At 35.6% G+C, this 27,082-nt stretch overlaps 3 protein-coding genes across 6 annotated transcripts; 1 reads left to right on the forward strand and 2 right to left on the reverse strand.

Moving 5' to 3' along the window:
* Positions 1 to 2,192: 2,192 nt before the first annotated feature.
* Positions 2,193 to 10,940, reverse strand: LOC308692335 (uncharacterized protein). The gene is made up of 5 exons (XM_081368263.1): positions 10,014 to 10,940; positions 6,206 to 6,511; positions 5,283 to 5,339; positions 4,512 to 4,634; positions 2,193 to 3,702 (listed from the first exon to the last, which is right to left on the reverse strand). The coding sequence occupies exons 1-5, from the start codon at positions 10,063 to 10,065 to the stop codon at positions 3,671 to 3,673; spliced, it is 570 nt and encodes a 189-aa protein (XP_081224389.1). The 5' UTR covers positions 10,066 to 10,940; the 3' UTR covers positions 2,193 to 3,670.
* On the forward strand, positions 10,858 to 18,719 carry LOC308692337 (uncharacterized protein). The gene is made up of 4 exons (XM_081368265.1): positions 10,858 to 11,136; positions 11,356 to 11,378; positions 11,677 to 11,717; positions 17,334 to 18,719. The coding sequence occupies exons 1-4, from the start codon at positions 11,111 to 11,113 to the stop codon at positions 17,511 to 17,513; spliced, it is 270 nt and encodes an 89-aa protein (XP_081224391.1). The 5' UTR covers positions 10,858 to 11,110; the 3' UTR covers positions 17,514 to 18,719.
* LOC308692334 (uncharacterized protein) lies at positions 18,634 to 26,181 on the reverse strand. Of its 4 annotated transcripts, XR_014030329.1 has the most exons (8): positions 25,741 to 26,168; positions 24,733 to 24,798; positions 22,602 to 22,904; positions 22,047 to 22,316; positions 21,145 to 21,256; positions 20,950 to 21,013; positions 19,204 to 20,827; positions 18,634 to 18,953 (listed from the first exon to the last, which is right to left on the reverse strand). XR_014030329.1 is itself a non-coding variant. In XM_081368261.1 (7 exons), exons 1-7 carry the CDS (start codon positions 25,808 to 25,810, stop codon positions 20,735 to 20,737), a joined length of 978 nt encoding a protein of 325 aa, XP_081224387.1. In that variant the 5' UTR covers positions 25,811 to 26,181; the 3' UTR covers positions 18,710 to 20,734. The 4 variants fall into 4 exon arrangements, 2 of the variants coding, with proteins under 2 accessions (XP_081224388.1, XP_081224387.1); XR_014030328.1 differs by lacking the exon at positions 24,733 to 24,798 and having other exon boundaries at positions 25,741 to 26,170; XM_081368261.1 differs by having other exon boundaries at positions 18,710 to 20,827; positions 25,741 to 26,181.
* Between the last annotated feature and the right edge of the window lie 901 nt (positions 26,182 to 27,082).

The raw sequence follows: 27,082 nt of genomic DNA on the forward strand, positions 1-27,082 counted from the left end.
TGCAACCGGTCTTTTCTCCACCCATACTAACACACTGTATATACCAACGTCAAGCACGTGATGGCTCTGTCTCAATACTCATTGAGCTGCCTACTTAGAAAGCATTGTCAGGCATCATAGGCATCTCAGCTCGCACACACATACTCAAATGGCACCAGTGCCCAAATACGAAGCTAAATATTCAAATTGAACAGCCACATAATGCAGAAAACTATATTTTAGCTTGTGCTGTATTTTAGCCCAGCCTATAAAGCAAGAATGCATGTCTTTACAAATCATTTTCAGACAAGTCTTAAAATAATCATTATTGATGTACAGAGTATGTACTGGCATGTTACATTTCATTTGTGGTTCCACTTTATATTAGGTGGCTTTAACTACTATGTACTAACATTTAAATTAATAATTTGATACAATGTATATTATACTGTATACCTGCATGTAATTACATGTAGTTAATTTATGTGGTGACACTTCATTTTGATTTCATTAAAGTATTAGTAGACGGTCTGCTTAATATCTGCTAGCACTTTATTTTGATGCTCCCCCAACAGACATTCCACTGACTGTAAGTAACTTTGCAACGGCATGTCAACTTATTCTTCTAACCCAAACCATGACACCTAACCCTAACTTAACAGTCTACTGCAGTCTACTAATTTACTAATGAGAGTTAGTAGACATGTAGTTGCAAATTAGTTAGCAGAATGTCTATAGTGGACCCTGTTGACCCTTCCCTTCGCTTTAAACCCACCCTTAAACCCATATCCCCAAAGCTGTCCCTGTCCCTACCCGTATCCCACCTCAATAGCAGCACAAGTGTTTTGAAATACAACATGAATACAAAAAGTACATTGTCAGTATTGTCAGTACACCTCATATAAAGTGTGACCCATTTTTCCATTTAATGCATTGTAATATGGGTGTCAGGTCTTGGATAAGGAGAGAGCGAGGACTGAGAAATGAATGGGCTCTATTTAAAGTTCAAAACAAAACAAAAGACAAAGATATACCCTGTGGGGGAAAAACACAGTCCAGGGTCGGCGGTGACAGGACTGGAGCAAACCACGGCTGGCTGGACAGGCAAGGAAAACAGGGCAAGGCAGGACACAACAGAAACCTGTACAGGGAAAACATCCACAACGATTAAGCACAAGACAAAGCACACAGGGGGAATAAATAGGGAGGGAGACCAAGAGGGGCAAATAAACCGACCAGGTAACAAGGTGGCAGGGCCAAGAATAGAGACTGACAGAATGGCACATGATACACAGAAACCAAGTGCAAAAGGCACATAGAAAACAAACATGACAGAAGCCATGGGCTCACAGAAACACATAACGTTAGCCTCATAGCATAATTGCCTATGAGTCTTTTTTTTTTTTAAATAGAACATAGGCAATTATGCTATGAGGCTAACGATAAGACACGTAGAAGAGTGCAACAAACAAACTTTCATCCACCAAGTGCTCAAACAGAAAACAAGACTGACAGTATGTCTGGACCCGACATTGAAACTGAACCAAAACAAGACTGAAGTGTCAGAACCCAGACAGCCCAGAGGACAACCCAAAGCCATACATTCACACAAAGGATAAGACAAACAATACATGAGTGTCAGGAACCTGCTGTTACGACTAAACCAAGAATGCAACCAAGGTGACAGAACCCTGACAGGCAGGCATAATGGAACCTCTGGCTCAACTGTAGTTTCTTTAGCACTGGTTGAGGTTAACTTAATGTGTATGCCTTAGTTTAATACACAAGGGCTTGGTTTCGCTGACAGGGCTTAGATTAAACTAGGATAAGGCCTTAGTTTAATTAGGACATGTATGTATCTTTTATACATGTGCCTTAGAAAAACACATTAAGGCCTAGGTGTGCATCTTGAGACTAAACAATGGCACTAACTAATTTTAAGATATGACCGTGCAATTTGTTTTCAGTTAAAACATCCCAGTAATGCATTTAATCTGGGACTAGGTTTAAGTCTTGTCTTTGAAACCAGTAGATATAATCCTAATTTGATACAAATTGAAACTTAAATTGAAACTGTAAAGAGCCCTAACGGGACTGTTCTCAGTCTGACCTCTAGTGTTCAAAATGGGACTGACAATTTTACTCAAATCTGAATTGAAAAGAAAATAATCTACAAATGGGGTCAGTTTTTTTTTTTTTTTTTTTTTTTTTTTGTCCAGAGATTTGTTTTATTTTGCATGATCTGTTTGCCTTGGCCTATCTCAAGTAGGATTCCACACCACTGTTAAGGTTCTTATTATAAACACTGCTCAATCACCAAAATATAACAGAAGTAGAAAAGTAAAAATGAACAAATACAGTAGTGGTATTTTTGTCAGCCATCAAATGCGTTCCGTATTGACACATTTAAGCGTGATTTCTTTAATAATAAAACACCACATTGAGAAAAAAAAAATGTTTACAGTAACTGAGATGACAACAAAAAAGCATGTGCACCAATTTCTGCATAGCAGCCTTGACCACAACACACCACAGATGTCACAAACTTGTTGGCCTCATCTATCACATTGGCCATACAGTATTCACATTTTTTTGCAAGTCCTCAACTAGTCATTAGTCACTTTGTTAGTTTTATTCATTGTTTAGTTTGATGGTTAAATGTGCAACATAATCTGCACAGCTTTAATAAAGCGCACAACTGCCGCATTTTCTCTATAGTTATAAAGAGGTCAGTTAACCACTGCTAGATCACCACAGAACTACTGTTTAGAGATTTAGAGACTTTTCAGTTTGACAAACAAGCCATTTGCTCTTTCAAAAAGTTGTACAATGATAGAAAACCTTAATATCAAGTGTTTAGGTTTTCAAAGAAAACTCTCAGCATTTGAAGTATTTGCATTGAATCAACTGGAATAAAAAAAAAAAAAAAAAATTAGAATACACAAACACACACTCCTTGCAGCACCACACAGAACGGTCACACATTATATTATAGGTCTTTATGTACTTACATTTAGACAAATAGGAACAGTTGTTTGATTGAATTCATTGTCTGTTGCAAAACGCTTGTGCTGCTATTGATGTAGGATACGGGTAAGGTTATGGACAGGTTTAGTGGTATGGGTATATGTTTAAGGGTGGGTAAGGGAAGGGTAATTATAGATGTAATTACAGAAATTAATTACAGATGTATTTATATGCAGATTTTTTCAAAAATAAGTACAATGTGGAAAAACAATTAAGTACACAATAGCATTGTAGATTTTTTTTTTTTAATTTAGTTGTAAGTACATAATAGTTAAATGCACTTAATATAAAGTGGGACCCACAGAACAGTAAAATAATAATAAAAAATGTTATGTTGCTAATAGATACCACAAATACAAATACAAAATGTGTTCTGACATTTTACACAACAATTTCACTGTCAGTGGTAAGCACAGATTTCAGCGGTGAACTATCAAAAATGTACAACATATACACTTAACACATATGAACAGCAACAGAAAATAAAAAAATAAAATAATAATCACTTAACCATAAACCATTTTTTTTTTTTTGTTGAGGGAACCAGGGTGGTGTTAACTTCCGTTTTGGCCTGCAGAAATGCATCAACAAATTAGAGGGCCTTTATCTGGTTTTGTCATCTGACATCCTTCTGCCCACCTGTGACCTTTTATTTCCTTGAAATTTAAGCTGTCTTATTTGCGTAGATGGGCTCTTCTGCAAAACAGAGCAAAAGCAAAATCTGATTAGGTAGTGGCATTTCAAATGATTATTAATTTCATTTTATATGTACTTTGATTATGCATTTTTAAATAAATACTGTCCTGTCACATGTACTGTATGTTCAGTTTTGTTTTTGTTTCAATGTGTTCTGTTCCTTTTTTGCCTGCTTTAGTTCTCTTGTTTGTTTCCCTGGTTGTAAATTAGTTCCCACACCTGTTCTGTTTTATCCTTAATCACATGTATTTAACCCCATGTGCTTTGTTCAGTTGTTTGTTCAGTATTGTCAATGTTTTCTGTGTTAAATTTATTAAAGACTGTTTTTCTTTCTCCACTTCTTCATGCGCTTTATTACACCCACATGACACCTAAAGGCAATGCAGTAACTACACCAACAAATTTTGATAGAGTTGTTGAGTGGGTTTTGATAGAACTTTCCCACTCAATTTTCAATGAATCTGAGCATCCTGCATATTTTTGTTGACCTCATATGTCACTGGACAGATTATAGTTCAGACACCCAATTTCTATCATAACAAAATTACAAAACGTGTTATATTTATTACATAAAATGAATATAGCTATTGAATGAGTCATATTAACCAAGTTTCTGTATAGTACTTTTATGAAGTTTTGCATTACCACACTATTTCACATTGACATTAATTATAAAAGAGGAATGAAAGATATATACATGTAGGGTTCATATGACATGAGGGTGAGTAAGTGATGCATTGAAAACATTTTTGAAGTAGTCATATGATTAATATACAAGAGAGAAATAATAAAAATACAATAACACTAACCTGAAGTGCAGCAACACTTTTTTCTACATTTAAAGATGAAAATAGCGGCTACAATTAAGAGGATTGCAAGTGCCGAGCACACAGTTATTGTGATCAATGCTGTGCCAGGAACGTGGGTTTCTACTGCGAAAGGAAAAGAAAGAAAACAAGATCTGTATGATGTATGTATATATGTAGCATTTTCCAGTACATTGTAGTCAAGTGGATTTTGTATTTTTGCTACTCTGTTGCTTAAGGCCATGTTATATTGTAATTTTATAAATGTATTTGTGTGTGTGTGTGTGTGTGTGTGTGTGTGTGTGTGTGTGTGTGTGTGTGTGTGTGTGTGTGTGTAAAAAATAATAAAAAAGTGTCACAACAATGTTGCCTATTATTGGGTGATCAGAAACATGACTTGCATAGTTAATGTGAGGTAAAGGGGTGGGAATATGAAAGATATTTCCTAAACATAACCTCGTGCTGTTCCTTACTTTAAAATAATGTCACAGTGTTATTCAGGCCTTGGGATGAATGAATGAATGAATTAATTAATTAATTAGTTATTAATATGACCTCTTTAAAATGTTTAACTATACTTTTTCTTCGTGGGGAAGTGACATATTGCTTTGCATCTTGCACAATGCCCAGCATCATTTTAAAAGTATTTGTTATGAAATTCTAGGTGACTAAGCAAAGTGTGAAAAGGCTAAATCAACATGTTCTTTGTTATATGAGGAGTAGAATGTGCCTTTAATCTGATGTTCACATTAAATTAAGTGAATGAAAAGGTACCTGATGGTTTCGATGTTGTGGTGTAGAGTGTGCTGTTTGGTTGTTCAGTCTTCAAGTCTTCAGCAGAAAAAAACAAATGATCATTACCAAAGAATACACATTCCTTACAGCAGTGTTTCCCAACCCTGCTCATAAATTTCCCAACCCTGTTTACAATTTAACGTGAACATTCTGTAAGGCATTGTTTCCCAACCCTGCTCCTGAAGGACCCCCAACACTGCACATTTTCTTTGTCTCCCCAATCAAAAACACCTGATTCAACTCATCAGTTCATTAGAAGAAACTCTAGGACAGGGATGAGCAACTTCGGTCCTGGAGGGCCAATGTCCTACAGAGTTTAGCTCCAACCCTAATCAAACACACCTGAACAAGCTAATCAGGGTCCTCAGGATTACTAGAAAGTTACAGGCAGGTGATTTTTAGCGCAATTTTCCACCGGAAATTGCGATTGTTAACTCATGATTTCTGTTATGTGCGTCTGTGCGCACCAATCTTGCACTTCTATCTACTCCTCAACCAGACCACCTAGAGACTTCGGGTTTTCGGCATTATGTTAAGGAAGGTCTAATCTCGGGAACGCACAAAAAAAATCCAGGAAAAGATTTACTATCTCTTAGTGTTGTGATCCCATGAGGTGAGAAAATTGCGCTAAAACACTCACCGAGTTTTTATTACTTGTTTCAGGGTTGGAGCTAAACTCTGTAGGACAGTGGCCCTCCAGGACTGAAGTTGCCCATCCCTGCTCTAGGACCTGAAATGGGTGTGTCAGAAAGAGGAGACTTTTACATTTTACTTTTGCTTACAGAATGCATTGATGATATTGTTATTGACTATAGCTTCTGCCAAAGATAATTATTCCATCATCCTATTGTCTGATTATCTTGAGAAATGACCTTTAGTCATTTATAAGATATAGAACGTACCATTAAGTACTTGAAGAAAAATCTGCTCTGTCTCCATCCTTTGATCATGGAAAATGATGGTGCAAGAGTAGTTCCCAGAGTCTTCATCTTTAATATCTTCAATGTGAAGTGTACCATTCTCCATTATTTGCATCCCAGTCCTCTTGCTGAACATTTTTGAACTCTTTTCATTTAGTTTGATCCTGGCCAGCAGGATGGTTTGGTTGATTGTGTGGTATTTCCATTCGATCGAATGAATGGTCCCCAATGAAAATTCATGGAAATGAAATATTGCAGTCTGTCCCTTCCGTATGGATGTGTGTATACCTTGTACAAGAGAGATAATCAAGATATTAACCAATTAAAGCAGGCATGTTAATGGCACATATTGCAGTCAAGCCATTCATTTTAGAACAACATTCCTAAATATTTCTTTATTAAAACATTTAACAATGACAAACATGTTGAAATGATTCAATATAGAGTTTAAAAAGCTTTTGCACCGGTATATGTTAGGAGTCAATGAGACAACATGTAGCAGTTAGTTAATGAGCGTGGATGGAAACATCTGTGGAAACTTAAAACTATGGGACAAATCCAGTGGATGCTTGCAAGACTGAAAATTGTTAAAGACCCCCTGTGGTGAAAATCAAGATTTTAATGTAGTTTATGTCTATGTGGTGGTGTTATGCTTTAAGACAAACCATGTGCAAATTAATCAGTGAAAACAATTTCTGAGTATTTTCTCCTTAAAACGTCTCAGGTTACAGGTTTCCCTGAAAAATCGGTAACGAGATGCTGTGAACACCTCAATGCAGGGATGGACCCCAGGTTATGGAACAAATTGCTGTCATCTATCAAAACAGTGTCCACAGTGTCTGAGTTTAGAAGTCTTTTAAAAAGACTTTTAAAAGTCTTTTGGTCAACCAAGGTTGTTTTAAATGTGCTTTATAAATTAAACTTGAAACTTGAACATTTGTGGCAAACATGCCAAGAATTTGGCTTAAATAACCTCTGATGATGACCTTATCAGATGTCAGGTGTGCTTTCAGGTCACTTTGTCTGAACAACATCCTGAACACGTCCCCAGTGCGGCAATGCAGCACTTGACCAGTCCAGAGGTAAAGTCTAAGCAGGATGGCGAAACCGACAGAGCCTGCAAATCCCCAATTCTCTTTAGTGACGATATAGCCATAAAGAAAACCATTTTTAGAGTCAGAAGCTTGACCGCCACTGACTCTAGTGGTTCAAAGGTGTTGTCAACTAGCCCCTTAAGGACCACAGCTAAGTCCCATGAGGAAACTTTCACTCTGACGGGTGGTCTCAGTCACCTAGCTCCACGAATAAAGCAGGCGATCAGAGGGTGTTTCCCCACCGAAACCCCATCAATCAAAGCATGGCAAGTCGAAATGGCAGCCACAAACACTCTGAGAGTAGCAGGACATATGCATGCTGACAACTTTTCCTGCAGAAACTTCAGCACTTAAACAGTCTGGCAGTGAACTGGGTCTGCATGATGTATAATACACTACCTTTCAAAGACGAGCTACTTAAGGGCGTACATTCGTCTGGTGGAGGGAGTTCTAGTACTTAGAATAGTCTCTATTACATCTGCTGGAAATCCAGCATCTCTAAACTGGTCCCCCTCAGGGGCCAAATATGAAGGTTTAAAGCTTGGGCCGGGGATGGAATATCATCATCATCAGAGGTTATTTAAGCCAATTCTTGGCGTGTTTGCCAATGTTCACAACCGGTCAAACAAAGATGTTTTCCCATTGTGCTTAAATCAGCGCAGCATTGAGAGTAGCTTTTGAAAGGGAACTGCAGTGAACCAAAGACAGTCATAAAGGCCGGGACACACCAAGCCAACAGTTGGGCAATATCATTCTTAAGTTTTGGTCGGCTTAGTTTTTCTTATGCAGTCATGTTTTTTTTTTGGGCCGATTCAGTATGTTGAATCGGTGTTGGGCCGATGGGGAGAGAGAGAGTACTCTGACTGGCTGTTCAGCTAAGTGAATGAGTCAGTGCACAAGAATAAAAGCGAAAATTATGAAAGCGAGCAAAGCCAAGACGGTACAGACAGAAGGCTGGCATAATTTTACATCATCTTACATAAGCATTCAATGCACAAATATTTTCATAATAACATGAGCCGACTGGAATGAAGGAAGTGATCAGCTTGATTGATATTCAAAATGCTAAGCAAGTGCTGCTTTGTTTAAGGTTTGTATATCTGCAGGCCTAACGGTTTCCTTTTTGAATGACGAAAATAGACTATTGAAATCTGCTGATATAGACAGATATTTACTTGCACACAGGCTCAGAACACACATGCTAGTTGACAGTCGCCTTTAGTCATTTTGGTGTGGTTAAGCGCAGCCTTTTGGCAGAGACACGGCCAACGAGAGGCGACAACACAGTCAGCTTTCGTCTGCGCTAGCTTTTTGATTGAGGCTTGGTATGTCCCATACTTAATGTTTGATACATACCAAACTCCAACGGCAGTAGAGCTTGGTTCACCACGAACCTCCCAGTCTTGGGAGGAATGAGACTGATCACAAGTATAATGGATCCAGAGTTAAGGTCAGTTCGAGAGGCAATCAAGTAAAGTCCAAAGTTCCACATAGTGCCACTGCTATGTTGTGTTTGTGGGCTGCATACACTTCCTCAGAAGCAGCGGTGACCACTACAACTACTCCCAAGACTCCTCTTTTCCTAAACTCTCTGTTTGCCATCACGACCAAGAAGGCTCTATTTAGACTATGGAGGCTGTCCATGAACTCTCTGTGCTCCATGCCACGGACACAGAGGCCGTCCAAGAGAGTTCTATGCTCCAATTCACGGTAATGAAGGTCGTTCATGTGTCTGGTCTGCCATGGCGACCTACTTCCCTGTGGTGGTGTTTGCCTCCGCCAGCTCCACCCTGGTGGCCCCCATCACTGCTGGATCTACCATGGCCACCTGATCCTCCATGGTCTCGTCCACTGCCCCACGACCCGGGTCCGCCACTGCTTCATTGTTTATGGTCTCGTCCATTGCTCCACAGTCCAGGTCCACCACTGCTCCATGGTCCAGGCTCTCATCCTCTTCATGGGCCTGGCCCTCCATCCCTCCCCCTGGTCCAATCCACCACCCTGTTTTGTGCTTTGGGTGGGTGTTTAGCTAAGGATTCTGGAGTCCTTTTTCGGATTTAAACAAAAAATATATATATACTTGTTTCAGAACATTCAGAGAACATTAAAAAGTAATGTTCCTATAATGTCTGCAAAATTATACAATAAGAATGTTTCTGTCCTATTATGTTCAGCCTAGTTTCTTTATCATGGACTTTTAGTTTGTTTTCATGTTCAGCATGTGTTACTTTGTTCAATTTTCTCGCTCCTCTGCATAATCATTAGTTAACATGTGTCAGCTGTGTTCCATTAATCATCCTCATTTGTGTTTGCTATATAAGTTGGTCCCTCACATTCAGTCTCTGTCCGATCACAGTTATGTGTATGTGTGTGTTGCTCAACCTGTTTGCCTGTCTTCTGAATTGTAATAAAATCTTTGTACTGGATCTTCTTCGTCTGCCTTCCTGCTTTCACCAATAAAGCCTGATTATTGTTTAATTCTTTGGAAAATAAATCACATTTAGTACTACTTAACAGCATCCTATTATAGTAAAAATAATACTTTGTGTTCTGAATAATGATTAATGTTAAGAAAACCCTATGAGTTACATTCAGCAATTGGTTCATAAAACAGATTGACAGGCAGTCATAAAATAATATTTAATGTTTAACCATAACCCAACTTAAAAAAATATACATAAGGTTATAACTCTTACCCAAAGTAAGCTGCAAGAGAGTAAACAAGATGATGCTCTGATAATTTTTCATCCCCTCTGAAATCCACCATAAAGAAATGTGTCTGACATCAAGGCTAAAATTGCCCAATACTTGCTGTCTTGAAGCTGTCTTGCTCTGTGTTCTACTTTTGTAACATCCTGATGGCAGAAAGTGCAACAAAGTGCAGGTGGTTTTACTGGATACACTGCCTTTGATGCATTTGTGGTGGTCTCATACTGCTCATCTGATCACAATAAAAAAAATACAAAAAAATGAATGTGCTTCATTGAGCTTAAGGCATACACTTATAAGCAGATTGCAAAAGAAAGTCAATAATATTTTTAAATATTATAAAGCAACTTAAGGTCAATAACACAAAGCAGATCATGGTAAGAGACTAAGCTATTATTTGTATGTATGGTGTGGTCTTAAAGGAAATGCTTAACTTCCTGTGCCTAACAAGCATCAACTGTCAGAAACCAAACATCACAGGTCACACTTTGAACACACTTAAACAGTATGATTAATTGTGTTATTAGCATTTAAACATGCATGTGTGTGAACATACATACATATAAAGAGGAATTAACAACAATTCATAGATAGTTTTGAGGAACTTGTTTTCCAACAACTCATTTAAATGAAAGAATATATCAGACACTGTATTGCCTGTTTTCCTGGTGACAGCTATTTGCATTCATTTGACATGTGGAAGATTAGTAAAAAAAACCAGATCAGAAAAGCTGTCGTGGAATAACAAATAGCACACAAATTAGAAAGATATGAGATAGCATAATGACCACTAATAAATGTGTAAACACACAGTCGCGCACACTTTTTCATGCACTCGGAGGCAAATGAAACCACAGAACACAGGAAATACAAGCCGTCTGTTGTTTGACTGCTTTACACTGAATGACTCTCTCCATCCCTCTCTTGTTTTACTATATCTTTCCTTTCTTATTTTTTTCTGTCTGATTGGCAGGTTTGAAACTCTGGGTTTAGACCACACTGGCAGTTTCAGCAGTCTACAATTGGTGGTTGTAGCATTAGTATTTATACTGCGACAACAAACCATATTGAGCTTGTTGGAACTATGGGCAATTTAAGTTGCAAGCAAAGGTAGGGCATCTGTAGAGCTTGATGATTTACTGAGATTATGTACTAGAAGTCTATTCAGGTTCTGTTTTATTATTAATATTATTATTATTGGGAATTAGTAAGTAATCTAAGTTATGTTGTAAAGTCTATTGGCTGAGTGCTACTTTTTCTAAATGTTTCGGAAATGGAAAATTGCATTGTGCATGTGACTTTATATAATTTAAATATTTTTATCCTCAGGAAGAAGAAACTTGAAAGCGCTGGTAAGAGAATTTACTCTGATAATAATAAACTCTGAAATAGCATGTTGCAGCTAATGCATAAATAAGGAAGTGCCTTTTTATTTGAGTAGGCAAACCTTTGGCAGAGATTCAAGCACACATTCAGTTTTATGTCAAAGTTCATGTGGTTCACACAAAACTTCGCACTTCTGTCGCTGACAGTCAATTTTGTGAGGATGTACATTAAAGGACAGCTACTGTATGATACTAATTGTGTACAATGAATGGCTACATTGTGAAGTGACTATTTATTGACATGTAATTTGTATGTTTTGTCTAGAAGATAAAGACAAACATAGAGCAACAGCAGCAGACACACGGGTAAGAATGCCAATAATTTATAATGTTAGGAGTTTAATAGACTGCTTATTTGACTCATAAAGGGTTAGTTCACCCAGAAATTAAAATTCTGTCAGTAATTACTCTCCCTCATGTTGTTTCAACACCGTAAGACTTTTGTTCATCTTCGGAACACAAATTAAGATCTTTTTGATGAAATCTGAGAGCTGGCTCACTCCTTCATAGGATTCTATGGGATCGAAACTTGCCGGCCCAGAAAGTTAGTAAAGACAACTTTTAAAATAGTCCAAGTGGCTACAGTGGCTCGCACACTTTAGAACCATTTTAAACACAACATCGAGACCCATCTGCGTCATCTTCTCAATTCTCTCGCATGCGTCGTGGCGCTCTCGTGAAATCATATCAGAGTTCTACCAAAATAATGCATTTAAACTGTACAGTTAAAATAATATTTTAATTTTATAGCCTACATGAATAAAGTATGTAGCACTTTTACATCTGCTGTACTGGTGTTCAAACTCGCACATCTGATAACATCATGTTAAAACAGAAGGGTGTTAGTTTAGATCTTTGTCAGATGTTTCATCATAGGTAATTTTGGTTCCTTCTCATAAACAGTTGTTGTGTTGGCTTGTTTTGCATTTCGGGGATTCATGAAGTCTCCTATGAATGAGTCTTTTTAATGTAGTATTCAAATGATAAACATTTAGTCTCAGTGTTTTTTCCTGTTTCTCCAAATGATGCTACCAATGTGACAGAAATAGAATCCAGGTGGGAAAGTATGTCAAAGCGAATGACTTGAGGTGAAACTGACGTAACTTATGATAAATTTATGATGCTAGTACGCCTAGATTAAACAAATAGAAACCTTGAATGCAATCAATGTAAAGTTCATAATTTATATATTTTACAACATTGATAAAAGCATATAAATGATGTCTGGATTACCCCAATAGAAATATTATACTTCAGTGCAATGTTATTCAGTCAATGTCAAATTCATAAATAATTAATACAGTAATTTAGAAAAAAATGCTTACTACGATTACTAACTTGGGATATTGGCTCATTAAAGAAGACTGCTGACCTCAAGCCTTTAGGGAATACATAGACATACAGGATGTACTGTTCCCTTAATGCTTCTGCCATGTAATTGTTGAGTTGATTCATTCATTTTGAGCTGTAATTTTACATTGTGTAAAATTGGATTGTTTTGTTTTTTTTGGATTTGGAAAAGTAAGACAGACAAGAATAGGATATTTCGGAAAGGAGCAGCATGTTGCTCTGAAATAGCAGAGGCTGGGGGTAGCAGTGAAGGGGTACTTTTCTGTTACAAGCATCTGAGAAGGGCAGCATGCCCCTTACAGGAGAAATCAAAGGGGTGCTCTTCTGAAGTTCTGTTACAAGCAGCTGAGAAGATCACCATGCCCCTAAGTGCAGTTACCTGAATGAGCTTAAGGCAACAAGATTTATATTCACTCTAAGCCTGGTCAAAATGTGGATGTTTCTTTTCTCTCACATTGTATTTCTGAGATAAAAATATGGATGACCCAAAACTTTTTGTGTCTTAATAGTGATAAGATTAAGGTCTTGCTTATTGGCTCTCCTCGTCAGCTTTGTAAAGCTGGTTCACTAATATTAACCATAGATGGCTCTGTTTTGGAGTTCCAAACGAAATAAAAACATTTACGAGTTATATTTGATTAGAGTTTGTCTTTGACCCGCATGTGCAATTTTGTTAAGAATTCCTTTTGTCATCTCAGAAATATTGCTAGACTTTGCCCTATGCTATCTTTTCCTGTGGCTAAGAGGCTAATCAATACTTTTGCTTTTTCCCACATTGACTACTGCAATGCACTTCTTGCTGGGGTTCCTAAAACCACACTCAACAAATTGCAATGTGCGCTAAATATGCTGCTAGGATCCTGACTGGAGTCAGAAGAAATGAACAAATTTCTCCAATAATGAAGTCCTTGAACTGGCTCCCGATCAGGTTCCGCATTGATTTTAAAATTCTTATGCTCACATATAAGACACTGCATGGTCTGCCCCCTCAGTATCTGTCTGTGCTTTTTTAACTGTATATATATATCCCTAAGCGTCATTTGCGCACCCCTGGTCTTTTGGCTGTTCCACAGACACGTTTACGATCTGTAGGGGACAGGGCTTTCTCATATTCTCCTAGACTCTAGAATGCACTTCCTTCTCATTTTAAAGATACACAAAATCTAAGCATTTTTAAATCCAACCTAAAAACATTTTTTTTAAGTTAGCTTTTTCTTGATGGTTTTAATTATTTTGTATTCAGTGCAGTTACCTGAATGAGCTTAAGGCAACAAGATTTATATTCATTTATATTATATTTTGTGTGTTTTTATGTTTTTTGTACACTTTGTATTTCTAACTGTATTTTTTCTCTCTCTTTGTATTTTTATTATGTAAATTGTAAAAATATATTTTGAATTTGCAAGCAGCGATGAAAAGGGCCCTCGCACCCGTGCCGCCGCCACCCGGCACCTTTAGGAAAACAGAGCACGGTCGGCAGTATGAAAATATAGGAGGACTATGTCAAAGTAATTTATATTTGCCACACTTCCTGCTACCAGCAAGTGGCACTATTGCTATAACCAAATATGAGCATGGTCATGTGTTCAGGACAGGACTCTTATCAAACATGTGAAGTTTGGGGCAGATTGGACATCGTATGCCTGAGTTACTGCAGGCTGTTTGTGGTTGCCTAGCAACATCGGAACTGCAAGCAATATTGACAGAGAACTTATCTGATCATGCATATATCACCAAAAGGCCGAAATTGGGTGTACGTTCGTCAGGCCCGCCGAGGGCACACCCTTCGACGAAAACTCAAGATCTTCACAATTTAACGTCGCAAAGGCCTTAAGATTACACTCACCAATTTGAAGAGGATCAGATCAAAACTGTAGGAGGAGTTCGTTAAAGTACAACATCAGGAAATGGCTAAAACTGCCCAAAATCTGAAAGGAAGTTCAAAATAGCTGACTTCCTGTTGTGTTCAGGGCTATTTTGTAGGTATTGGGGTCATTACATGTATGTACCAAATTTCATACCTGTACGTGAAACCAGGGGCCGGGGCAAAATGTGGGGGCAATAACTGAGCCATTTTGCCCCACACAATTCTGAAACCCATATCACGTAAATTTTCACCACTTCTGAAGCTTGTGCAAAGTTTCGTGAGTTTTCGAGCATGTTTTAGGCCCTCTAAAAAGCGATTCACTTTGAAGAAGAAGAAGAAGAAGAATAAACGGAGCAAAAACAATAGGGTCCTCTCACCATCGGTGCTCGGGCCCTAAAGATGTTAAGATCAAAATACACACCTAAAAACAAGGTCAAAAGACTGGCTGAAGTGACCTATCCCCATGATTAGTACTGTCCTCTCTGTCTCCATGTGGAACGAAGGACTACATGGCTTACATGGGGCATTGGGTAGGTTACGATGTTGAGAGTGTGCTTGTTAACATAGGGGCTTGCCGACATTTGCACAGCCAAGACCTCATAACACATTGTGCTAATGGCATCATTATCGTGTGCTTCAAATAGGCTACAATAAAGTAATTTGTATAAATAATGGCACAGTTTAAGAATTTTTGCCTTTTACTGACATTTTACAGACAGTATACCAGTAACTTTCTTATCCAGAGAACATCAGTGAGATGTTGGAAACAGATGTACATTGAATGTAACCACTACATACTGGACTGAACCAGGGTCGCTGCCACACAAACGTACTCGGTTTACCAGTTGTGCCATCAGCAAAACTGGGGTTCCTTTGTGTTTTTTTCTATACTGTTACAAGTACTGCTATAAGCAAACAGATTTTTCCATCAATGATAGCACAAATTATATGGATTTAAAGACTGCAAATCGCAGAGAAAAGTCTCAATATAGGCACAGTGCGTGAAAATAAACACGAAACGGCCTGTATATAACACGAAAGTGCGTTAAACTTGAAGCTGTGTAAGAAATAAAGCCAGCAAACAAAACATTAAATATCATCTGCAGAGTGTTTTGCTTCCCTTTTACCTGACACGATCTTTCATTAACGCTCCAGGAAGTGATTGCATAAATCGAGATAACATTTGTTTTATAAATGAGGAAATTACGTTGTCTTTCATTGCTCCCTTCACCAAGTACATTCCAAGCGGCTACATAATGGCACACTAGTGTCAAAGTGTTCACTTCAAAAAAGGGAGTATGGTCATAGGGACGCTCACGAGCAATAAGCATGTCCCAGCCGAGTTCGTCACTTATTGGGGTCCCCTGGAAACATTTCCGTTGTGGTCTGTGCTATTTGCAGCGTGTTTCTGTATTTGGTTGTGTTGTGAACTTTTGTAGTGCGTAACTGTATTTGGTTGTGTTGTGAGTTTTTGTAGCTCACATGTGTTGTGAAACTAATGAAGATGTTTTCTTAATTTGCAGGTGTTTTTCTATTTGCATGTGTTTTCTTCAGTTGCAGCGCATTGAGCTCTCTCGGCCACCGTAGAAAAAACCTATGCCAAAACGTTTTTTAAAATATGCCTACATTTATTTCATACTAACTATAATACAAACCCATTCATATATTTACTGACATATTGCTTGAGACTTACTGATATAAATATTATAATTAAACATTACTTGGAGTTCTTCTTTATTGCACAATGCATATTTATTAACATTAAGCCTGTGTTTAATATCACTATTAGTAAGGATAGTATGATCACTGTATAATTTAAATGCAAGATATTTAAAGTGTAAGTATACTTGCAATAGTTTCACTTCAGCACAATCAAATGTACTTCAGTATATCTTTAGTTGCACCTAAGCACTACTTCCTAAACTAAAGTGCATTAAGTACAAAATTAGTTGTTTCAATTTAGCAGACTCTTTAAGTATATCTATTTAGTATACTAAAAGTACAATTGCAGAGTATATTTAGTACATAAATATGTAAATGCATTTGTAATATAGTTAGCATAAAACAAATGTGTTTAAAATACATTTTAGTTTACTTTTCACTAGGGGAACTAACAAGGAAAAATAATTCAAATGCATTTATTAATCTTTATTAATGGCAATTTCTACATTTACTGATACATTACTTTTAACATTATTTAATCAACCTGAGGTGACATGAACTAACAATGAACAGTTGTAATTTTATTAACTAACTTTAACAAAGATTAATAAATACTGTAACAAATGAGTAACTCATTGTATTTTAGTTAACATTTTAATTAAGGCATTAACTATTAACTAATGAAACTTACTGTAAAGACATTTAACCACATGTGACACCACCCTGATTTATTCTGCTTCTTTAAGCCACACAATATGAAAAAAATAAAAAAATTCCATATACAACTCTTCCTTTTTTTCAGGGAAGTTGTAGTAAACAAACAATAAATAATAAATTAAGTTTTAATAAGAAAATGTTGAACAGTTTGATTCTAGCTCAAAGTTCACAGTTTCTCTGACAATACCCCATTGTTATATGTAGAGTCATTTGTCATAAACATTTGTCTCACACTAACACAATGAATACTACTTTTTTTTAAATTTTATACCAGTTAAAAGACTTCTTCATCATAATTCGCAGGCTTGTGTTTTCTCTCTGCACAGACAGAAGATGTCCTCTATGCCTCTATTGACCACACTACTATCAATCCAGAAAGGCCTACTCGAGACTTGGAGGACAACGATTGTGATTATGCCGTTGTAATGCTCCCTCAAAAGACAACAGACATGGCCAAACAAAAAAGCAGTGAGGACTGTTCAGATGATTATGTGCTCATGGGTTGAGCACTGAAATGCTTATGTGGCTGAAATGAGCACATTCAGCCGGAATGGACACCTGAGATACACAAACACAACTTTGAGCACTTGTTGACTTTGTATAGGTTGATACTCAGAATTTTTATTATTCATTTTAATTAATTTATGGAGGTTTTCATTTCAGATCTGTTTTTTTTTTACTCCCCCACTGCATATTTACAACATGAAGTATAACATATTAAAGATTTTTGATATTTTGATGCATTGTAAGTAATAACTGCCTTTATCTATGTGCGCACAGTGAATAAAATTGCATATTATGTTTATCTTACTGTATGTGTATGTGTTATATAAATTTGAATAATGAAACTCAAGTGAGATTTATATTTTTCTAATGACTCCTGAAGTTCTCAATCATCAAAGAAGAATCAAATGTGTTTGGTGTGATGAATAAATTATTCATTTACATACACTGTAAAAAAATAAACTTTTGTTTGACTTAGAAAAATAAGACTCGAAATAAAAAGCTGTATTATTGAAATAAAGCTGTCTTAAGTGTCAACTTGTATATTTGGTTGTCACAACAAGTTAAATCCAGGCAAATCATTATAACGCAACATTTTAAGTTGTAAGAAAGTTAAAAACTTGAGTGAAACAACAACAGGGCTAGTTGTCACATGTGTCCTGTAACTAACTACAGGTCCAATTAAACAAATGTGTGTTTTCTATGTTTTGTATGATGATTTCAAAAATCTTAAGTTATTGTTTTGTGAATTCTGTCATCCAAACTAAAATTCTAGTATCATCATATGTTGGGTAAACAAGAGAAACAAAATAAAACCACACTGACATATAATCAAAAATACAAAAGTAGCCTACATATAAAAAATACATACTAAAGTTGATTACATGTAACGAAGGAACATACTTTTAATAAATGCCAGGGGCATTAATAGGGCAAGTATTCATATGCATTTTGTATGTTGTAATTTTATAATAGTAATGTAATTTTATTTTAGTTTCATCAACAGTTTGTACTTTTAAATTTTAAAAGGCCTAAAATGGACTGTCTATTGGCAGAGTATGTTGTGGCAACTTTCCCCATATGTGACATGCAATGTAAGTTGTATTTTTTTTTTTTTTTTTTAATAATGATAGAAATGTCCAAATAGCTTGTAAGCCAAGAAATGTACCTGTACATGAATCAATTCTCAAAAATAAATCTACCATGAGAAATATTCTGAAGTAAAAATTGTGAGAAGTAGCCTCAAGAAATTTACTCAATATATAAAAATAGAGTTAAGATTTAATCATGATTACCGAATATGTATATTTTGCTATGTTTTACACCCCTGTTAATGTTTAGCTTTAATAAACCTTATTCAGAGCAGCGCCATGACAGAAGAAGAAGTTTTATTTATATAGTGCCTTTCCTTAGCCGTTCCGTCGACAGGTATGAATGCGAGGCTGTGAGGGAAAGACTTATACAGTGTTTTCAATTGCATCCGCTAAAAAGCTGTATAGCTCCAAGATCACTTATAATGTTGTCTGGATTTTTTTTTTTTTACTGACATTTCTTGGAAAGGTATTTTTGCAGTGTTTTGTCAGCAGAACAATCCAAAAACAAATTAAATAACAGTACAACCCACGGAAGAGATATATGTCTATCCCTCACAGCCTCGCTTTCATTCCCATTAAAAATCAAAGATGGAGATGCTGTGAATAAGGTCTATAGGGGTTTCAATAAAATGATACTACCAATAAACATCCACTTGAGGGAGCAATCTGCTTTTCGTGTTGTGTGCCATGTAGAGTGTGATAGTAGAAGTAGATTGTGAGACAAAAGTACAAAGCTTTAAAATCTAAACTTGAATCTAATGAAAATTCACTCTGTCATAGTTCTTGGGGAATCCCACGACATCATCAAAAACGATTTTGGTCGGCATCCCACCAGTTTCAGTTTCTGGAGGAGTATCTGTGTGATAACTGAGGGCGTACCTGATCTTCTGTTTCCAGTTACAAGCATTCAGATAGTGTACAATTACCCCTAAGTTTCCACATCGTTCCACTGAATCACCCTGAATCAAGGGGACAGTGTGACTGAGTGTGTCTGACTCGCCATCACCTGACCACAAATCTCACAATGTGACATTCGTGCGTAACACTGAGGGGGACATGTTAAAAGCAGGTAAAAAGTCACATACTCAATATTTAACACTGATCATTTGTGGCCTATTAGAAAAGGCCAATTTTTACAAATACATCCAACATCATTGGTTTAAAAAATTAAAAATAATGCCTCTTACTGTCATAGATGGTTCCACGAAGAACCTTAAACATCCATGGACAAAAATGGATGCCATAAGAACCATTTTTGGTTCCTCAAAGAACCTTTCAGTTCTTAACACTAAGCATGTTTTTCTTAATGTGAAGAACATTTTATCAATCAATAAAAATCTAAAATAAAAAGGATGTTTTTCTACTGTTAAGAACCTTTTGTGCAATGAAAAGGCACAATGGATGTTAAAGGTTCTTTACGGAATCATCAATGCCAATAAAGAACCTTTATTTTTAAGAGTGAGTCGGTGGAAAACTGTTATTTAGATGATTAAAAAGTTCTTCACACTTGTATCTTTTAAGAATTGTTCACTGGAACATTCTTTTAATGGCACAAAAATGGTTCTTCTATGACATTGCTACAAAAAACACTTATTTGGAACCTTTATTTTTTAAAAGGTTTATGTATTAAACTCAAAGACTAAACACGAACATAAGCAATACTAAAATGTGAAGTGATAAAATGTATTTATATAATTTGAATTCTGTGCAATATGTAAAAACTTTAGTATTATTAGCGGGTAGATTTTTACCTTTTACTCTCTGAAAGGAAAGATATGTACAAATGTGAAAAGAATGATTTGTACAAATGATTAATATCTAACCAGGCACTGTGTCTACAAATCTACATATTAGTGATATCACTGATTCTGAAGTTGTCCCAGTCATTCTTCATCATATACTAAGACAAATGTTCCTCTGTCATTAGGTTTCATGATTTGACTCAGTGTGACTTTTGTTCCTCAGTCAGGCGCTGTTTGCTTTGGGGATGCTCTCATGAGATGACTGTTTTTCCACTAGTATTGTTTTTCATATGCAATTTTAACCACGGACATGTCTTTGCCCTCTTAAGTCTCAGTGCTCTTCTGGTATCCTGTTTCATCATGAAAAGTGAGTGTGTGTTGTGCCGATCAGGCATTGCAGAGTTCAGCTGAGGAGTTGTAGATGGAATTGACTCGCTGGATATAACTTGCATAAGGCTCCACCTCTTCCACACCAGTAGGCTAAACACAGAAACATATGCTTTAGTGAGCAATACAAAGCACTTTTACAATGGACCTTACATAGTGAATAACTGAGTTTAGTGTACGGTACAAAACAAACGGGTCTGACAGAGACGTCTCACCTGGGGTGGTTTGTCTTCAGCTGGCGGTGAGATTTTGGATTTGCAGCAAAGCATCTTCAATGAACTAAAGAGAAGACAATTAGATATCGATCAGACATTTCTTTTGTATTTCTGTACAGACATTCTGTATTAATTAGTCATCATACCACGCAAAGCGATTCAACAGCAGTGAATCAAGGCGGTAAAATAACCCACCTTATGTGCTTGATTTGTTTGCGTAGTTTGTAAGCCACGGCCAGAGACACAAGAATGACACAAGATGATATGGCAATAATTGTTGTTGGCCAAAATGGTGTTGATTTTTTGTCTGAAGAGAGAGAAGAGAGATTATTTCCATTGTAATAATAATTAATGTTACACAGGTTACATTTTATTTGAAGGTGTCCTTGGCATAATTTACTATTATTACTATAGCCAGACATGTAACGTAACAAGAACACTGTAAAATAAAGTGGTAACGTTATATGTAATATAGCAGAAAAACAAGTTTCACCCCCATTTGTTAAAAAAAATTCAATAAAGTCTGTAACACTTTACAATAAGGTCTAATTTGTTAACATTAGTTATGAGTGAATAACAAACTATGAGTGAAATATTATTAATGTAAGTTTATAAAATATAATTGTCCATTGTTTATTCATGTTAGGTCACAGTGAATTAACTAATACAACTTTAAAAAAGTAGTATACATCAGCATTAACTAAAATTAATAAATGCTGTAGAAGTATTGATCATTGTTAGTTCATGTTAATAATTCATAACAAATTAAACTTTATTGTAAAGCGATTCCATTAATCTGTAAAACTGTCAAAACCTATTCCTTTTTAATACAAGCCACTTTACTAAATGTGGTCAAATTTGCTTCATATTTCATTGCAAAATATTAGCAAATTTGACACTGTGGACTTTTAGAAGGTAGTAACCTTTCCGAAACACTTTCACACTCTCACTGGTTTATTTGTCCAATAACATGTCCAACAATGTATATACATGCATTAAATGAGAATTCAAAACACAATTTACTACTGATCCACTTAAAAATAAAAATAAAAAATAAAGTAAAATTGTAAATTCCTTTTCAAATACATTACACTCACTTGGTGTTGTAGGCCTAATATGCAGTGTGCTCTTCTGTTGCAGAGAGGGGTATGAGGCCACACAGCTGAGGTCACTGATGGTCACATAATCAGGAAGATTTACTCGATTCTCAATAAAAAACATGTCAGCCTTCTTGCCAGAAGCGTTGTTGAAGGAAAAGTTCAAGGCAGGTTCCCAGTGGAGAGTGGGTGCCGTCTTTTTATATGTGGCCTTACAGACAGCAATCCTCTGACCATTTTCACTGTCCAGAGAAGTTTCCAGGTGGGTCACTTTAAAACATAGAACTTTAATTTAATTTGAATATCGTTATGATGTCATCATTATATATTGTTGTCTTCATTGCTAACTCTAAATACTTTTTTTTTTTGTACAGCAAATTGAATTCTTCACTGGTTCATGATGACTACAATGAAACAGAGAGATGTAGTCTATCACTGAATGAAAGTTAATAACATCAGTAGTTAGTGATCAGTTAGTGGAATTACACCTAACCTGCGTTTTCAAATCTTCAAAGTTTTTACAATAGTGTTACAATAATTTGAAATTGAACTCACCGCTTACAGAGACATTTATAGCTCTGCTTTCTCCTTTTAGTGATAAATCACAAGAGTAAAATCCTTCATCGTCCATTGTAATATTGGGAATGAATAATGAAACTCCATTTGAAGTGTTGTACAGCCTCTTTCCATCATTACAAGTGTCGTCCAGTTTGGGTGACAAACCAAGATAACATTTTCTGCCCTGCATGCTGATGTTCCACACAATATAAATTAATTCATTCCAGTTGACATCAGTGACATTATTGGCGCACCATAAAGTCTCATCGCTGCCCTCCACAAAGATCTGCTCTTTGAAATCTGAAAGAAATGTTTTTTAATTGTATATAAATTAGATTAATAACTGGATTAGATTAAAATATCTGTTTACTAAATAGATCAATAAAACTGTGATCTGCATTTAACATATTCAAGTAAATTCAAATATAATTCAAAACATGCATGACTGGTCAAAAGTTTGAAATAATATTTTTTTAATGTTGTTAAAAAAAGTCTCTTATGTTCACCAAGTCTGTGTTAATTTGATAAAAAATACAGAGAATAGTATAAACAATAGTAATATTGTGAAATGGTATTAATTGGTATTTTATTTGTATTAATTTTAATATAATAATTTTAATATTTATATATTTCTGTTTTCATATATAAGTGAAATGTATTCCTGTTGTGACAAAGCTGAATTTTTCTGCATTATTACTCCAGTATTCAATGCCACACGATTCTTCAGAAATCATTCTAATATGCCAATATTAATAAGAAACATTTCTTATTATTATCAATGTTTAAAACAGTGCTGCTTAATACTGTATTTTTGGGTAAACTGTGATACACTACCATTCAAAAGTAAGAATTAAAAGTAATAATAATAACAATAATAATAATAATAATAATAATACTTTTGTTATTTTAAGGAGGCATTAAATTAATCAAAATGGACAGTAAAGACATTTATAATGTTACAAAAGATTTCTATTTCAAATAAATGCTGCTTTTAAATTTTCTGTTCACCAAATAATCCTGGAAAAGAATATAATGTTTTCAACATTATTATTAATACTAATAATAATAATGACCATGATTAATAATTTTGTATTCATTAATAAATGATGAATCAGCATATTAGTATGGTTTTACAGGAGTAAATTACAATTTAAAATATATTAAAATAGAAAAACGTTATTTTAACATTACCGCAGTGCATTACCGTTTTCACTGTATTTTTAATCAAATAAATGCAGCCTTGGTGAGCATAACAGACTTATTTCACAAACATAAAAAAAAAAAAAAAAAAAAAAAAAAAAAAACGTAATTATTTCAAACTTTTGACCGGGAGAGTAAAATGTGGGTATGATGCATTTAAAAAAAAAAATGGCAACACTTTACAATAAGGTTGTTTAGTTAACATTAGTTAATGTATAAACTAACATGAACTAACAATGAGCAATACATTTGTTACAGTATTTATCAATCTTTGTTAGTGTTAGTTAATAAAAATACAGCTGTTCATTGTTTGTTAATGTTAGTTCACAGTGCATTAACTAATGTTAACAAATACAACCTTTGATTTTATTAATGTATTAGTAAATGCTGAAAATGATATTAACTAAGATTAATAAATGCTGTAGAAGTATTGTTTATTCTTAGTTCAAGTTAGTTCTACGGTTAACTAATGAACCATATTGTAAAGTGTTAACAACATTTTTATTTCCCTCTACAAACTAAACTTATCTCTCCCTGCCATGACAGACTAGTTTTATCCTTTGGTGTGTCATTTCCTTTTTTTAAACCTAAAAATAGTTACAACACATACAGAAGCTCTATCTAACAATAGATGTAACACAGCTGGCACTTTCCATCAATAGAGTTAACTTTAGCGTCTCAGGACTTTTTTAAAGCATGAGAGGTGTTTTTTTTTTTTTTTTTTGAGTAATTATCTCAGTTTAAAAACATCTAATGTATGTATTCCCCCGCAAAATAGTGATTAAAGAGTTCATGTTTTCTTAAGGTCAAGATCCTCTTTCACCTAAAATCGATTTTATGTCAGTATTCTGTTATACCCTATTCATGAAAAGTGCCAGTTTATTTATATAAATGAGAAAGTAAATGATAAAAGTGTATATTGTCTGACCTGTCAGTTTTTTTTCAATCACAGCATCTTGATTCTGCTGATTCTGTTTTGATAAGTCTTGTTCTCCTAGGACAGTTAGTGCACAGCATGTTAGTAACCGGTTAATGTGAGCGCTCAGCACATGCAAACAGAATCATTCACTCAAGTGTGTATTCCAGTTAATTTTCGTCACATTACATAAGTAAGTGTGGGGATATTGAAGGCTTAGTACATTTATTTGTCATATTTCTTGTTATTATTAGTCAGAGGTGTACAGTTTTCTCCAAAGATTAGACAAACATTATTACTGTAGCACAAGAGGAACATGTCCTAATTCTGAAGAATACGTAGTTTGAACACCTGGTCTAAAGCAACGACTGCTATCCCACCCTATCTACCGCATTCAATGGCATTATTGTAAACAGTCAGACCACAAATGTCATTTGGTTCCAACTAAATGGCTACATTTACTGTTCTACATTTACAGTTGCTTTTCAGCTGCTTCTGTCACCCTCAAAAACCTCAGCAACTCATCTGCCCCCAAGAATCCCCCCTGAGAGGAAGAGCGCTTCGTCATGGCATGTCCTCTCAAAATAGCAACAAACAAATACAGAAACAAACACAAAGCTTTCACATGCACGTGTGAGATCAGATTCCTCATTCTGATGTACATCCATTATGAGCTCCACTGAAGCATAAGTTCACTGTAAATGTCTTTGCATTTCAAGTTCAAGAAAAAAAAGTAGACTTTTTCCAGTTGATCAAGTTCAGCCATATTGATTCACTTCACACTTTCAATATACTTTGTCTGACTGATTAAAACTATTCTAAAATGTTCACCATTAAGCAAATACCCAAGTATTTAGGGACACTTATAAAAATATGAATTTAATAAGAAATAAAATATCAAGTCAAGTGGCATCTGCGAACAACGGATGCCAGTTGTTGGAAGACGGAAGGGCAGCTCGTCTATATAGGCCTAAAGATCTAAAGAGTATCATATTAAAATGAAAATAAATTGAAACTCACCTCTTGTGTGACTTCTTGCCAAAAAGATACTTAGGAGGACAACTACCATCAATGTCTTACTGTTCGCCATCGCTACAGTACAAATCTCCGGTCAGACTCCTCTTCGCTCACCTTTAAATGTACTTTTTTCTCTGTACTCCCGGGTTATGCGCACTTCTATACTTGTAGTCAAAGTACCTTTTTCAAAAGCACTGAAATGCCAAGCATTCTCTTTTTCTTTTTTACAATAAACTTAGACTGACTTTATCAAAGTCTTAAGAATAAAGTAATACATGCTGATTTGTGGAGCTTCAGAAGTTTTTCACATCTGTTTATCTCTCTATCAAACTTCACTCATTCTCTCTTTCCCTTCTCTGAGTTCTCCTCCTTTTGTTTCCTTCAGCAGTGTGACGCTGTTGTACACTCCTCCATTTTTTTTTTATCATTTCATATTCTTCTCCCACATGAAAATGCTGACTTCCTGTCTTGTTAACCACGGCAGTCATGTGAGAGCGTTTTCTTAGTGCAAGAAGACTGCAGTTTGGCAGTGTGTGATGTGTAGAAAGTGATATTTATTGGTTAATTTTGGTGTTTTATCGAGCTGGTGGAATGAATAGAGTAATGTGACCTTATAACATCTGCTGTTATCCAAAAGAGAGATCAAAAGGCTGTTTGGATCATTTCAATTTATTATTTCTCTCACTATCTCTGACAAATGACACATATTCATTTCCAGTGAAGAACAGTAGCTACATGGAGCTCTGATAATCCGAGAATGAGGAAATATCGAAACCAATTTGAGCGTTTGGATGTGTTGAAATGTTTGATTTTTTGCGGCTAGGCCGAATTCATCGGCCTGTGATCTGAGCATGTGCTGAATATTACCAATATTTGTTCACCTAAATGTTATATTAAAGGGTAATTTTGTTAATCTTGGTCTTTTTGTTAATCTACCCGAGGCAAACCTTCGTGTAAAAGCATAATTAGAATGGAAACTCCACTTTTAAGTTTGACCGTATTTTCATTTTCGGTCGAATTGCCTTGGGGAACTAATATGATAGCATCAAAAATCGATATTTTTAAAACACTAAGAAGGCTTGACACAACATGAAACTTTGCTTAAAGTATCACCTGGGGCTCTAACCATGAACTTGAGCATTATGAACTTTTCATGTTTTTCTTTCAGACATACTGGAGGTCAGTTGTTTTGTGTGGATATATTCATATATTCATTATTCATTAATTTTACGAGGGTAAGTAACTGTGTGCCAATGCTAATGCAGCTTTAGATGATATTTTACAACTTCCTGTAAGAAAAATAGTCCATTACAGCAAATAAAACAAGAGAGAGAGACTTTAAACT

This window comes from Scardinius erythrophthalmus, assembly GCF_964197995.2.
Source record: "Scardinius erythrophthalmus genome assembly, chromosome: 6".
NCBI classification, from domain to species: domain Eukaryota; kingdom Metazoa; phylum Chordata; class Actinopteri; order Cypriniformes; family Leuciscidae; genus Scardinius; species Scardinius erythrophthalmus.

Excerpts from the sequence above, each read along its gene's own strand:
- LOC308692335 (XM_081368263.1), bottom strand. The coding sequence starts at position 10,065 with ATGAAAAATTATCAGAGCATCATCTTGTTTACTCTCTTGCAGCTTACT. Across the intron at positions 4,635-5,282 it reads CACAACATCGAAACCATCAG|TAGAAACCCACGTTCCTGGC; the intron begins GTACCTTTTCAT and ends TTCCTTTCGCAG. Across the intron at positions 3,703-4,511 it reads AAAGTGTTGCTGCACTTCAG|AAGAGCCCATCTACGCAAAT; the intron begins GTTAGTGTTATT and ends TCTGTTTTGCAG.
- LOC308692337 (XM_081368265.1), top strand. The coding sequence starts at position 11,111 with ATGGGCAATTTAAGTTGCAAGCAAAG. Across the intron at positions 11,379-11,676 it reads GAAGAAACTTGAAAGCGCTG|AAGATAAAGACAAACATAGA; the intron begins GTAAGAGAATTT and ends TGTTTTGTCTAG. Across the intron at positions 11,718-17,333 it reads CAACAGCAGCAGACACACGG|ACAGAAGATGTCCTCTATGC; the intron begins GTAAGAATGCCA and ends CTCTCTGCACAG.
- LOC308692334 (XM_081368261.1), bottom strand. The coding sequence starts at position 25,810 with ATGGCGAACAGTAAGACATTGATGGTAGTTGTCCTCCTAAGTATCTTT. Across the intron at positions 22,317-22,601 it reads TATAAATGTCTCTGTAAGCG|TGACCCACCTGGAAACTTCT; the intron begins GTGAGTTCAATT and ends TATGTTTTAAAG. Across the intron at positions 21,257-22,046 it reads TATTAGGCCTACAACACCAA|ACAAAAAATCAACACCATTT; the intron begins GTGAGTGTAATG and ends CTCTCTCTTCAG.